The sequence below is a fragment of the Ambystoma mexicanum genome, chromosome 9 (genome assembly GCF_040938575.1).
Source record: "Ambystoma mexicanum isolate Mex_15411 chromosome 9, UKY_AmexF1_1, whole genome shotgun sequence".
NCBI lineage: Eukaryota > Metazoa > Chordata > Amphibia > Caudata > Ambystomatidae > Ambystoma > Ambystoma mexicanum.
The window spans coordinates 226,807,299-226,821,843 of record NC_090931.1 but is presented as its reverse complement, the minus strand read 5'-3'; the positions used below and the strand labels follow the sequence as shown (position 1 = coordinate 226,821,843).

The following is a 14,545-nucleotide window of genomic DNA, read 5'->3' as shown; positions in this document are numbered from 1 at the left end:
GAGCAGGAAAGGTCTGAGGATGAGGAAGTCCCATTTGGCTTGGAATATGGTACCCCAAATGTCCCAGAATGTCTCATCTCTGACTAGAGTAGAATGAAGGATCTCATAGACAAAATAAACAATGCTAATGGTGTGGATACATCACCTGAGGCAGAATTTGGAAAGCCAGAACCAGGAGACCATGACAGTTCCTCATTCCGTCAACTAATGAAAAAGGTGGTTGATTATTTAGGTTGGACTAGACCACAGACCCAATTTGTCCAGGATGATCTGACGGACATTCTAGATCAAGACCCGCCCACTGATCCAGTTTTACCTTTCCACGTGGCATTGCAAAATAGGGTGGCCAAGAATTGGGAGAACCCAGACTCTATTGCTTCTGTGAATAAGACCCTTACATCAAAATACCGCCCTTCCAGTAGTGACCCCGGCTATCTGTCCAAACACCCCACTCCCGAGAGTCTGGTGGTCCAGGCAGCCACCGCTACATCCAATAAAGCAGCATACTCTTCTAACCCTCCAGATAGGGACGACAAGCGTGTGGAGGGATGGGCACGCAAGGTATTTTCAGCATGCAGTATGGCCTTAAAGTCGGCCAACTCCACATGTGCCTTGGCAACATTTTCGTACACTCTCTGGGAATGCATCTCCATGATGGCAGAGCATATACCAGAAGGGGAGGAAAGGGAAGGATTCCTGGCTATCTTTAGAGATGGAAAGGAAGCCATGCAGGAATCCCTTCAATCTGGTTTGGACACTGCAGACAGCGTAAGCAGGTCCATGGCTACTAGCGCAGTTATGCGCAGGTTTGCGGGGTTGCGGAAGTCAGGTTTCGCACCAGATGTGCAGTCCCGTCTCCTGAACATGCCTTTTGACGGGTCTCACCTTTTTGGCAGCAAGGCTGACGAGAGCCTTGATAGGTTGCAGACCTCAAAAGCGGCTGCCAAGTCTTTGGGAGCCACTATCAGGCAACCTCAGCCTTTTCGTTCATCAGGAAATTCTTGGAGGGGACGATCCTATCGTTACTACTCCTCATATGGAAAGGCGAGAGGAATAGCCAGTCTAAAAGGCCAAAGAAAAATCCCTCGTGGTGGACGAGGTAAAAGTGCTAAGCCAGCTCCAGCTGCAGCTTCCTTGCCATCAGCAGCCACAGCATCTGCCCCAAAACTGCTTTGAGGGCTTGCATCATGTAACACCGGTGAGGGGTAGACTCCCTCAGCATCTGCAAGAATGGCTAGCCATTACTTTAGATGCTTGGGCTCTGGAAACAATAGCCCAAGGTTACTGCTTCCATTCTTAATGCAGCCTCAAAACAATCCACTAGGGAGACACTCTTTGAAGTTTCCAGATCCGCTTCTACAGCAGGAGATTTTAACCGTGCTAGAGAAAGGTGCTATAGAACCAGTGCCTGTAGCGTAGAGGAACAAGGGTTGGTACTGCCCATATTTTTTTATTCATAAAAAGGACAGAGGACTGAGACCCATCTTGGACTTCAGATACTTGAACAAGTTCCTCAGACAAGTTCAAGATGGTCACTCTTTCTCTGATCCTTCAGGCCCTTCAACTTCAGGATTGGTTGGTATCATTGGTCCTTCAGGATGCTTATTTTCATGTGTCAATACATCCCAAGCACAGAAAATACCTGAGGTTCACCATTGCCGGCTCACATTATCAGTTTCGAGTCCTGCCATTTGGATTGACCTCCGCCCGATGGTTTTCATTAAACTGATGTTTGTTGTGGCAGCGTATCTCAGGAGAGGGGGGATCCATGTCTACCCCTACCTGGACGATTGGTTGATCAGGGCGCGTTCTCCCGAACAAGCCCTGGATAATCTGGAAGTCACCTGCCACTCCCTTCACAGACTGGGCTTCTCCCCAATTCAAAGAAGTCACAGATGACACCTTCTCAACAGCTCCAGTACATCGGAACGGTATTGGATAGAGCTTGCCTCCCAAGACGAGGGCTCAAAATATTCTTCAGATGGTCTCCAAATTTCAGAGTGCCCAAAATTTTCCGGCCTGCGACTTCTTGAGGTTGCTTGGTCTCATGGCATTCTGCATATTCCTAGTGCCAGAGGCTCACCTGAGAATGAGATCCCTTCAATGGGCTCTAAAGACTCAATGGTCCCAGTTCTCAGGAAAATGACAGATCTACTTCAGGTTCCGAGCAGGGTTCAACAAGACCTTCTATGGTGGACCTGCGAGAACAATATTCTGAAGGAGAACATTTTTGGCAACACATGGCGAAAGATTACAGTAGTGACGGACGCCTCACTCATGGGGTGGGGAGCCCATGCCAACAATTTGACAGTCAGTAGTCGTTGGTCTCCATCGGAGTCCAACCTACACATCAACCTTTTAGAGCTGAGGGCAATCAGACTAGAGCTGAAGGCTTTTCTGCCCTCGTCAGAGGGAAGAATGTCCTGATAATGACAGACAACACTGTAGCCATGCATTACCTCAACAAAAGAGGGGGTGTAGGGTCACTACCTCTGTGCAGAGAGGCAGTGCGGCTCTGGTACTGGGCAATTCAAGAAGGAATCTCCTGATGAGCAGTTCACCTAGCCGAGAGAAGAACACGACAGCGGACGCTCTGAGCAGGCAGGACACAGTCTCCCACGAAGGGGAGCTAGTTCAGGAAGTCCTTCAAGAGATCTTTGCCCTTTGGAGAACCGCTCAAGTAGACCTGTTTGCGACCAGAGTCCAACGGAAGTGTGAAAGGTATTGCTCAAGGGAATTTCTTCCGAGAGGAGCTCTAGGAGACACGTCTGTGATGGACTGGGAATTCCCACTACTTTACGCATTTCCATGTATTCCCGTCATTCCTCAAGTGATCAGGAGGTTGAGACGGTTCGGAAGCCGCATGATCCTAATTGCCCCGGATTGGGCCAGAAGAACGTGGTACCCGGACCTTCTAGATTTGTCCATCTGTCCTCCAATTCGTCTTCCTCAGAGAGAGAATCTCCTCTCACAAAGGGAGGATCAGGTTCTCCATCCAGAGGTGAACACTCTCAACCTTCATGCTTGGTATCTGAAAGGCTGAGATACAAGGATTGGGACCTCCCGGATGATGTCATGGAGGTGTTGCTTTCGGCATAAAGGCCAGCAACGAAGTCTCCATACCGTTGCCGTTGGAAGAAGTTTTGCAACTGGTGCAGGCAAAAGAATATTGATCCTTTTCTATGTTCAATCCCAGAGGTGTTATCTTTCCTCTTATCACTGGCACATAAGGGTCTCAATGTTGGGACCGTTAAAGGTTATTTGGCAGCGCTTTCTATTTTTAAGCGGTCTTCAGAAGAGTGTTCTTATTTTAAAATTCCTTTGATAATCCAATTCCTAAAAGGGCTCACAAATGTGTTCCAACCTTCTTCCTTCCAAGTTCCAGTTTGGGACCTTAATATGGTTCTAAAGTTTTTAATGTGTGCCCCGTTTGAACCCTTGCACACATGCCCTTTAAGGTTGTTAACCTTCAAGACCATTTTATTGGTCGCATTAACATCTGCACGAAGAGTGAGCGAGTTGCAGGCCCTATCTTCTAGGCCACCCTATACTGTGTTCCACAAAGATCGGGTTGTTTTGAGGGTTAGACCATCTTTTTTGCCTAAAGTTGTTTCGGATTTTCATCTGAATCAGAAGATCATTCTACCGGCTTTCTATCCTCCCCTGCATCCCGGTAAGGAGGATGAAAGACTCCACAGGTTGGACCCTAGAAGGGCTTTAAGTTTTTATATTTCTAGGCTCTCCAAGCTTAGAGTTGATGATCAACTTTTTATTGGCTACACTGGAAGGAAATTGGGTCAAGCGATGTCTAAAGATACCATGTCAAGATGGATTGTACTTTACATTACTGATTGGCTGGTAAAGACCCGCCAGAAGGCTTGAGGGCCCTCTCAATCAGAGGTATAGCCTCTTCGACAGCCCTTCAAAGGGCTGTCCCTGTTAAGTCGATTTGTGATGCAGCGACTTGGTCCTCAATACATACTTTCACAAAGTTTTACAGTTTAGGCGCTTCCCACTCTAAGGAACTTGCATTTGATAAGGCAGTACTATATTCAGCACTGTAAAAAAATATATATTCTTCTCCCTGCTCCTCCAAATTCTTACACTGCTTTGGGAGTCTATCTAAGATGAGGAATATGTTGGAGGACACAATCGATTCGAAGAACAAGTTACTTACCAACTGGTAACATTATTTCGACTGGATGTTCCTCCAACGTATTCCTCATCGACCTCCCAGCCTACCCCTCTGTAGAATTTCCAAGGTTATCACTATTTCAACTCTCGCAATGCCGAACCATGTTGACCTAGACTGACTACCATCACGAGCAAGAGGGGAGAAAAAGAACTGAGGCCAACGGGCACCGCGCAAGCTACCTGTATACCCGATGACGTCACCTTCGACAGAGGCCTTCGAGGGACCTCGACTCGATGCCATCGACGCACAACGCCCACTGTCGAGAAAATATTTCCGAAGCAGCTAAAGCTGGACGTGAATATCTAAGATGAGGAATACGTTGGATGAACATCCAGTCGAAAGAACGTTACCAGTTGGTAAGTAATTTGTTCTTCTCTGGCATGCGCAGACAATCAAAAGACACACAATTCTGCACACTGATCAGGCTGCAGTAAGATATTGGTTGGCTGGGGAGATGACTGCCCCCTTTGCTGTTCATAGGGTTGTGAGACAAGGCTGCGTTCTTGTCCCTCTCCTTTTCTCTATATAACAGGAAGAAATGATAACATCTCTTTTGGTGGATAGTGCGGATTGATGGATCAGGACAGATATCCGGCACTGTGTTTCATGCAGACGATGCAGTATCATCTGTCTACCACTACTCGGGGGCTAAAAACCTGCTTGGCAACTTTTATGAAGAAATGTGTAGACCTTGAGCTACGCCTGAACGTTGAAAAGATGAAGGTCATGGTCTTCAAGCGTAAATTTTCCCAACTGTGTAGACTGAGTATCAACGTGGCCAGATGCTCTCCGGAGCAGGTTACATGCTATGATTATTTGTGCACCAGATTCAACGAGAACAGCCTTTGGACCATCCAGGTAGAGAAGGCATGCTCCACGTTGGGGAAGTACAGTAAAGCAACAATAGCTTTCTTTTACAGGCATGGCAGAGGGGCACTCCATTCGGATATCGATCTCTAAGGCAAACAAGAAATTCCTGCATCTATTTATGGCTCAGAGTTGTAGGTTATACAAATACATCAAATTTTAACAGGGATTAAAATACATTTTTGAAGCGTTTATTAAAGGTACCCTGTAGCACTGCCAATGCCTTCCTACATTTAGAGTTTGATGTTTGCCCAATCAGTGACTTAGCCTCTCCCCATCCAATTCTGTATTGGGTGAGGCTGTGGAGTTCTAAAGGACTGGGGAAGTACCAAGACACCTTGAAACACCTCCTGAGCCTTGAGGATGGCAAAAGCATTCCCTGGGTGGTCCATGTAAAAAGAAACGCATGCTTGAATTGAACGAGGCTAGATTGTGGGAGGGACCGCATTGTGTAGATAAGGCAGCCTCCAAAATAATTAAGAAAGCAGCTTTATTTCTTTCTAGGACAAAAGATGATTGAAGATGCAAGGAGGCTGCATTCAGGAGGAGTATACTTGAGTTGAAAATCTGAATTTCGCCTATAAACGTATCTCAATTATCTATCCCCCTCATTCGTAAGATCACTCTTTGTTAGTCTCAGGTTTGGGACCCTCCAGATAGCCACTTTAACACACCAATGGGCTGGAGGATGCGCAAACACTTGCCCTCTTTGTGGATTGGGCGAGGAGACGATGGCCCACTTTTTTATTTTTGTGACTTCTGAGAGTGCGATATATGCGCCCCTTGTTTAGGGAAGCTGGGTCCGCTCAATTAACGAGGCCTTGGAACTGTGCAAAGGAACTTGAATACCAAACATTGTGAGCTCTGTCCATCAATATGTTCACAGAGTTTGGCTTTTAAGACATTAAGACAAACTGGGCCTGACCATGAGATGGGCGGTATCCTGGCGGTGGGGGCGATCACGAGTTGGGGGATGTCTCAGGAGGATAGCTCAGGGGTAATGTGCTCGCCTTGGAAGCAAGACGACACAGACCAACACAGGTCCAATCCCCAGGTCCGTGCTTAGAAACCTCTGGATACTAAGCATTTTATAAATATACAATTACAATAGTGCTGGGATACCGGCCAACACAAAGGGCCTCATTCCGAGTATGGCGGTAAGGGATAGCGGCCACCGCTAACGAGAGCGGTGGCGGTAATCCCTTACCGCCATACTCCGAGTTCCCTTTGCGCCAAGGAGGTTTTAACACCTGCTTTTAGCAGGTGTTAAAATCCATGGCGCTAAGGGACCTTGATGTTAATTACGCCACCGTAATTTACGGTGGCGTAATTAACGCCTTCCCCACTCCCATTATGCCCTATGGGGCAAGAATGGGAATGGGGAAGGGTAAATGGGGATTGGGGAATTACCGCCCCGCCAACCTTGGAATGGGGCGGTAATTCCGCCATCCACCAAGGCGCTGCCGGTCCGGGTACGGCGTCAACCAAGGCGTTAATAGCGCCATTGGTTAGCGCCGTACTCGGAATGAGGCCCAAACAGCGTTACCGCTTCTCGGACCAGCGCTGTTAGCGCCGGATCAAGAGTAGCGTTAAGGCGGGAAATCCCTGTTCCCTATTGGACCCAATGGGACTGGGGGGCAACTATTGGTGCCCGTGCTAACTGCGCTGAAAACAGGCGCTAAATGGGATCTTCAAATCCAGCAAAAAACTGGAGGTAATGCAGTCAATTTAGCGCCCAACTTATTAATCGGACTAGCCCTTTAGCCCGACTCGTGATGAGGCCCAAAGACGGATCAGGTGATCCAATGAGGAAGATTAGTTTCAAACTGAATAGAAGTGGAATACGGATACTACTTATTGTTGTTATGAAGTGTCTTTGGGGCTGCGATTATATTCTCCCGACTAGACCGTAAAAACAGGTTGTATTCACTGTTTCTATTATGCACTTAGCACTTTAACTTTCTTTATGCTCTCTTTTGTGCAATGATTTTTTTTAGCTGGTTGTATTTTAATTTCATACCTTCATGTTCTTATCTTTGTAATTGTATGAACTTGTACGAATTTCACGTCGAATAATGTTTTATTGATTGATTGATTGACTGATAATTTGCCTTAGGTTAAGGTTTTTGCCAAGTTGAAAGGTATCTAACTGGAGTATACACATATCTTCTGAAAGGCTGGCCTGCACATATTACCCGCAAGTTATGGAGGACACAGTACATTTTATGTTCTTGTGTGACCTATAAAGGGAGATTAGGCAGAAGACTGTTCTCCCTGTGTTCAGACGTGCGGGCATTAGAACAATTGGGCAGACCTTGCAATATCGATTAATTGTTGTAGATCCAATAGCCTTAGATGCAACCCAGAGTTATATCTGCATTGCGTCAAGGCTAGCAAACAATATCTAGGTGGGCTATCGCTTCTCCATAAGAATGTGGTTTTACTTTCAAACTGTATGTGGAGTGATGGGTTGATAATTCTTTTTGTATTTATGTAATTATTGTATGTATAATCTTCTTGCAATGCATTGTACTTTTATGGCTTGTACCTAATAAAGTTATTATAATTATAATAGTAACTGATTTTTTAAATATTAACAATGAGTATATACTAGCCTCACTGTCGACTTTATAAATATGCATACATATATTGATCGATTTTTTTATGGAGAAACATTTTTGATTTCTCCCAGTAGAGAAAATATACATCATTTGAATAAATTCCATAGTCTGTTTGAATGTTATTTTTGAAACTGTTATAGCTGCACAAGAAACGGTATTACGTGACTACAATTTTATAAATATTAGACTTTATCAAATGAATAATGCATCTTTCGTTTTCCATTCCAGCTGCCCAATTTTAGGTATTTTGATATTCAAGGAAATTGTCCGAGCCAGAAAACAAATAATTTTGAATTTCCTGAACCCACGGTAACTACTGGGCACAGCATGATAGAACCAGGAGAGCAAACAATTCAAATTATTAGGAAAATAGAACAACTAATTCCCAGTGTCACATTAACCCATGTAGACAACGCAACGTGTGCTAAAAAGATCAGCGTTTCCCTTGTAAAACGTCAAGAGAAGTATTGCGTGGGAGATAGCCTGATCTTTCGACTCGACACATACGATTATGCAGGCCAGAGGAAGAAACATGGAGGAGACCTCTTGAGGGCCCGCATCTATTCGCCAAAGCTGGAGGCAGGAGCATCTGGGAATATCGAAGACTTCAACAATGGATCTTACCTGGTTAGCTTCACACTATTTTGGGAGGGAAGAGTTCACATTTCAATATTGCTAATGCATCCCAGTGAAGTTGTTTCTGGCCTGTGGAGAGCAAGAAACAGTGGGTACGACAATATACAGTTCCTTGGCATGTTCGCCAATGCCACACACTCTGCACGCACTGAATGCAACTTTGCATTGCAAAAATTGGAAGGCAGGTGCTTGCACCTTGGCAAGATGGGGGAATTTTTCTACTGCATCAAGCCTGAACATCTACCATGTGAGACTTTAATTAACATGCAGTCGTTCAACAGGGCGCATTCCTACCTCAGCGATGTGGAGAAGCGCCTCCTTACTAGGTAAATTTCCGCTATGATGGCTTTTTCGTGAGACCAAAGTCACCATCACATGTTTTGAAATGTTAATTGTTAACAGTTAAGTGCTTGACAATTAGTTGGGCTGACTTCAACAATTAACCATTAAATCTGCCTCATATACTCGTGAACAACCCCTTCCCTAACCTGCATCCCATCTCATCACATGTTCAGTTCCCTAACCTGCATCCCATCTCATCACTTGTTCAGTTCCCTAACCTGCATCCCATCTCATCACATGTTCAGTTCCCTAACCTGCATCCCATCTCATCACTTGTTCAGTTCCCTAACCTGCATCCCATCTCATCACATGTTCAGTTCCCTAACCTGCATCCCATCTCATCACATGTTCAGTTCCCTAACCTGCATTCCCTAACCTGCATCCCACCTCACTTGTTCAGTTCCCTAACCTGCAACCCATCTCATCACATGTTCAGTTCCCTAACCTGCATCCCATCTCATCACATGTTCAGTTCCCTAACCTGCATCCCATCTCATCACTTGTTCAGTTCCCTAACCTGCATCCCATCTCATCACATGTTCAGTTGCCTAACCTGCATCCCATCTCATCAGATGCTCAGCTGCACCCCTCAAGTTACCTCTTGATCGGTGAAGGGATCATTGCTAAACACAGCTTGAGGTTCTCCTGGATGGGGCTCGATCATCTGCTTCTGTGGTCGCTTAAAGAGAGGCAGATACCCAGAGTCTGTTGCAGGTTTAGCCATTTATCTATAATGAAGTTATTGGGGCAAAACCGAGGAGATGAGTCATGCATTTTCATTTGGTTCGCGTCTACCATCGATTGGACACGTTGGGAATGATGCTACCAAAAACACTCGAAGGTCAGGGGCTAATGACTAGTATAATGATAAGGATTTGTTATTTATATAGGACCTATGGCTAAGTGCTCCACATAGAGCACATTTACATATATCATGGTAATTCGAACTCAAGCTGGTACTCATTTATTGGCCTCCGAAGGATGAAAGGGTGAGTTGTCCTTGCCGGTCTTCGAACCTCCAACCTGCAGATCGTACTTATATCGAAGTAGCGACACCACTGAGCCGCTTTAGCGGCAGAACATAACAGAATAGCACACAAAACATGAATTGATTTAGAAATGTAAATGCTGTTAACTTCATTTCAATAAGTCTATGCTCACTATAACATTGGGGAATGGATCATAAGTACACATGAACAGGGCGTAGTCACCCTAGCATTGCTCATAGAGACAGACAACACAGATTAAAAGAACTCTGCCCAACACTCACAGCTGATCCTATGTAATTGCTGGTGAGTGACGCACACTGGACCAGCTGCAGCTGGCACTAAAAATAATTCAGGTACACTAATTGATGTTGTAAAATATTGGCTTTTTTAATTCCTGTACCAAATGCGAAGTACATTTTCCAGAAAAAATAAATATTTCCCGAAAGAATGCTACTACAACCCTAGCTACAAAGCATGCACGTTGTTCCCAGTGGTTGCCGCGTTCTGTTCTTGACTTTGTTGAAAGACTCACTAAATCCAAGAACTCACTGTAAAAGAATGGATACAAAATACGGCCACCATATGATTCCTGACATTTTTAGTTCATACTTTAAGGCCGTTTTTTTAACCCAATTTGTTACATCACCTTAAGATCTCGCAGACTGGGGTTGCTGCTTAAACAACAAAACATACATGTCCCAAACTGCATCCAAATTTGATCTTTGGTCGCGTGTGAGAGAATGGTTAGTCCTTGGTCCAGATTCCCTATTTTCCAATTCCAGCATAAATGGCATAGTGTGTTGTTTGCCATGCAGGTCCACACCTTGGGTTCACAGAAGAAGCCAAGAAACCCCCTTTTTTGTTTTTACTACTGAATGAGTGCACTTTTTGTGTGTGGGGCAGAGGTCATGTTATGCCTTGCTAGGCTTTGTCGTGCCTTGCTATGCCTTTTAATTCTTGGTTTCCTTTTGTGCCTTGCCCTGCCTTACAACGCCATGGTATGTCTTGATATCTGTAGCTTCTTGATTGTTTGCGCTCCTCGTCGCTAACCTGCTCACCCTTTTATTGTCTCCTTTATACAACAAACATCAACTAGCTGTTGTAAATACCTTCATTGATGTGACAGTCCACTCACAGACCAGCTGCAGAGCCATGTTGGATTCCAGGTCACTTTATTGTACATAAGTATATATATATACAGAACTCGAGTTACTTGTGGTTTATTTACATAGTACATGGAAAGTAGATTAAGATACATCCAGTGACAGGGAAGACACCCACCGGCCATCCTCATCCATCCAGCTCAGGCCCCCAACTGACATTCCTGGACCACTCATACATCACATTTACTCAACATTCCCCTGAGTTTATATCATCCATACACCAACATTCCATAAGCATATATTCATGGCCAGTGAGGCAAACAGGACCAGCTCACAACATAACACTAGCCACGCATACATTTCAGAGGAACACCAATAATAACCCCCTCCCCCTGCTGTATATAATACCAACATCCGAACTGTACACCTCTCCCACCAGCTTGTCATACACAGTCGGTCAGCAACCCTCCACCCATCCTGGCTCTCAGGACAGACCTTACGAGTAACAAAGCACTAGTATCCTAGAACAAGGCAGTTTCTGGACAATGTTTCACCCAGGGCGAAACACAAGAATAAATCGCCCCATGTTGTTCTTCTACTGCTATGCGCGCTGTCCTCCATCTCCCAAATAATGTAATCAATGCAATTTAAATAACGTATAACTGACTTGTACTTAAAATGAACAAGAAGACAAGGAATACAACAATATTTTAAACAGGAATTCATTTTCTTTCTCATGTTTTTATTCGTTGTCGAAATGAAGGGTACTCTCCTGGATGTTGCAGCTGCAAAAGCATGCATTGCTTCCGATTGATCTATTTGTCCAACAATGTTGCCCTGAATTGAAAGAGTAGCAAGTAGCAAGAGCCAATAGTTCTCTTTAGTTGGTGAACACAGCGCTCAAGGGGCCTCTCCAAATGTTCCTTCATAAGAATGAAAGATGCATGTAAAATAAAGGGAAAGACTTAAGCAGTGGTGAAAAAGAAGGACGTTCCCAGCTATGTTAAGTATAGGTTCTAAAGAATTCCTTAAAACGACTTAAACACTTTGTAGGGAAAGACCAGAGAAGTAGGTAGGCTACGAGGTGAAGCAGTCATGTTGCCAGATGGCCTGTGCGCCTAGACATAGTATAACATGGTGTGAGTGCATGAGTGTTCAATTTAAAAAACTGGTATATGATAGAGTACCTCAGTATAGGATGCCAAAATCTACAACAGGGTTCTGCAACCTGTGGCTCTCCAGAGGCTATGCACTATGGCTGCCATGATGCCTCCCAATTGACTATGGTTGGCAGGGCTTATGGGATTTGTAGTCCAAAACATCTGGAGAGCCAAAGGTTGCTGATCCCTGATTTTAACAATTGCATGAGTACTTATGCATGTGCTGGCAACAGCCACCTAACAGAGTGAATTCCTGGTTATATTAACTTCTGGCAAATAGTTGCATGCTGGATGATAGCTCATGTGTAAATGCTATTTTTTTTTTGGAATGGTTCAATGCCATGCGACAGGTTTGAAACCCTGGTTCCACCGACCAGCCCCTTTCTTCATTCTCAGGGCGATGAATCGAGTACAGTGGGAAATAATAACATTGATTAATGCAGAGCTTAGAAATCACCAAATTATACTTATATGATGCAAGTGCAATGCCAAAATATTGAAATGCCTAGTAAATTGTTTTAGTTGCTGTTGTCTGATAGCAAAAGCTGCACATGTGTGTGAATACTTGGCAATGAGGCTAGTGCCTTACTGTAGGATGACAATACCTGCAATAAGCTTTATATTAACATAGCCCGGCACAGTGTTCGAAATTGAAGGGAGCTGGGAGCTGTTTGTAGTCTGGTTAGCATGACAACAAAAGCTACCAGGAGCTTCTTTTGGCTCCTCAGGCCAACTGATGCTGAACAAACATACTGTTGTGAATTTAACTGTGCCTTTGGGAGAGTATATAAATAAACATTAGGACACATTTATTCGATATTTAAAGCATAAGAGTTCATAGATAATGGACCAAACAATACAAAAAACAGAGACCACAGGGAACAAAAGAACACATGGGTACCCTTGGTATATGCTTATCTACAAACTAAACAACCCTTATGTCTGAGACAAAAGATGCACTGTCTATGTTAGTGTTGCATCAATTTATTCAATAAATACAATTTGCCAAATGCCATATGTCTAGTGCGTACAAATGTAGCAGAAAAATGCAATAATCGTCTATTCTTCAAGTTTTTCAACTTTCATAAAAACATAAAACACAACAATGTTCAAGACATATATAACCTACACAACAAACCTCTAAGTGGACTATTCTATGCAATAAATGCATACTCATTAATTTGTTGCTAATCTGCAGTGTGCTATATTCATAAATTACATTTTACAAATGTAATCTCTTATGAAATTGCATGTCATATTTTAAAATGCAAATCTGAGCCTGCCCAACATGTTTCATTCCTCATCGGCTAATCATCAGACCTTCTTGAGGGGCTGTGTTTTTTTAAAGTGTTTCCGTTGCACAATAGGGTACTGTTCAAACGCACATGTGCGCTTATCTAAACACTATAAATGTATAGCACGCCAGTCCGGAATCGTCGTCGTCAATGTTAAATGAAGGCGGAGGCATCAGAGGTTTTATAATGAAGGTTTATTAAGTAAAAACCATACCACAGCAGGCACTGCTTTCAGATGCTCTGCCAACTGAAACTCCTCACATTCCAGAACACCCACTCCTAAGTAAACATTCCTGGAACCGAAGCCCCTGACCTCATAATGTAAGTCAAGGATTCCTTATAAGTAAAACATGAACTGCAAAATAAAAGACAAGCATGTACATAAAGTGTATAACACAGTCTGAGCATTATACTAAGATGCAATATAACAAGAAAATTGAGACAGGTGGGACAGGTCCCTCTTTGATGAAATCCCTCCTGTTTTCCATTGGCGCTGAGAGGACGGAAGGCGAAAGTGGTCGATTGGAGGAGGGGAGACGATACCGAAGGCCTTGAGCTGAAGAGCGAATGGTGAGTAGACTAAGGGGAATGTCAAAGTGAGGGGATGGGATTGTGGTAACAAAGAAAAGTAACGGGTTATTTAGTATATAACGCGGAGCGTTAGAGATATAAAACGAGGAGCGTTAAAAGAGCCCTGTTTCCTAGTTCAAGGAGCTTTAGAAGGAGTCATTTCAAAACCCAAATGGGTAAAATTAGGCAGCACATAAAAAGGTTCATGAGAGGGAATGACTCAAACTCCAATTGGTGTATTTTAGGGGCTAAGAGAAAAGGAGTATCATGATGTATATGTGAAAAGTCGACTAGTCTATCTGTGTATTTTGTGTATTGAAAAAGAGAAGTGTCGAAGAGCGACAAAGATAGACTGTCTAAAGTAGAGATGAAAAGTTATTATCTATCTTGGGTCATTGCCTTGCCGACCGTAAGGTAGATTGAGATAATTGAGAAATAGAGGCTTTGGGCGGCGAAGGTTGGAGCGCGCTCATATTTGTTATTTTTCTGAAACGTATTTGTGTAAACTCTGGTAAGTATTGACAGTCAATTGAGACTCATCATAATGGGAGAAGTTACTCTACTGATGCATTTGTGTAAAACTTTGCCAAAGCACATGCCCAAGCTCAAACAGTACAGTGCAGAATGGGTAAAGGGCACATCAGATAAAATGTTCATGCCGTGGCCACCAGGGGGATCACTGTCAAAAGCAGTATTGAAACACATGACCAAATACTTGCACGCTGCATACACAGGAAAGAAATTAGAGAAAAGGTTAGCTATTTTAG

At 43.9% G+C, this 14,545-nt stretch overlaps 1 protein-coding gene across 1 annotated transcript in view; it reads left to right on the top strand.

Moving 5' to 3' along the window:
* The window catches only part of LOC138487894 (NXPE family member 1-like), a 401,227-nt gene that overhangs the window by 216,925 nt on the left and 169,757 nt on the right, over positions 1-14,545 (top strand). The window contains exon 2 of the mRNA XM_069614517.1: positions 7,912-8,645. Within this exon, the coding sequence (XP_069470618.1) occupies positions 7,912-8,645 (734 nt within the window). The remainder of the gene's footprint in view (positions 1-7,911; positions 8,646-14,545) is intronic.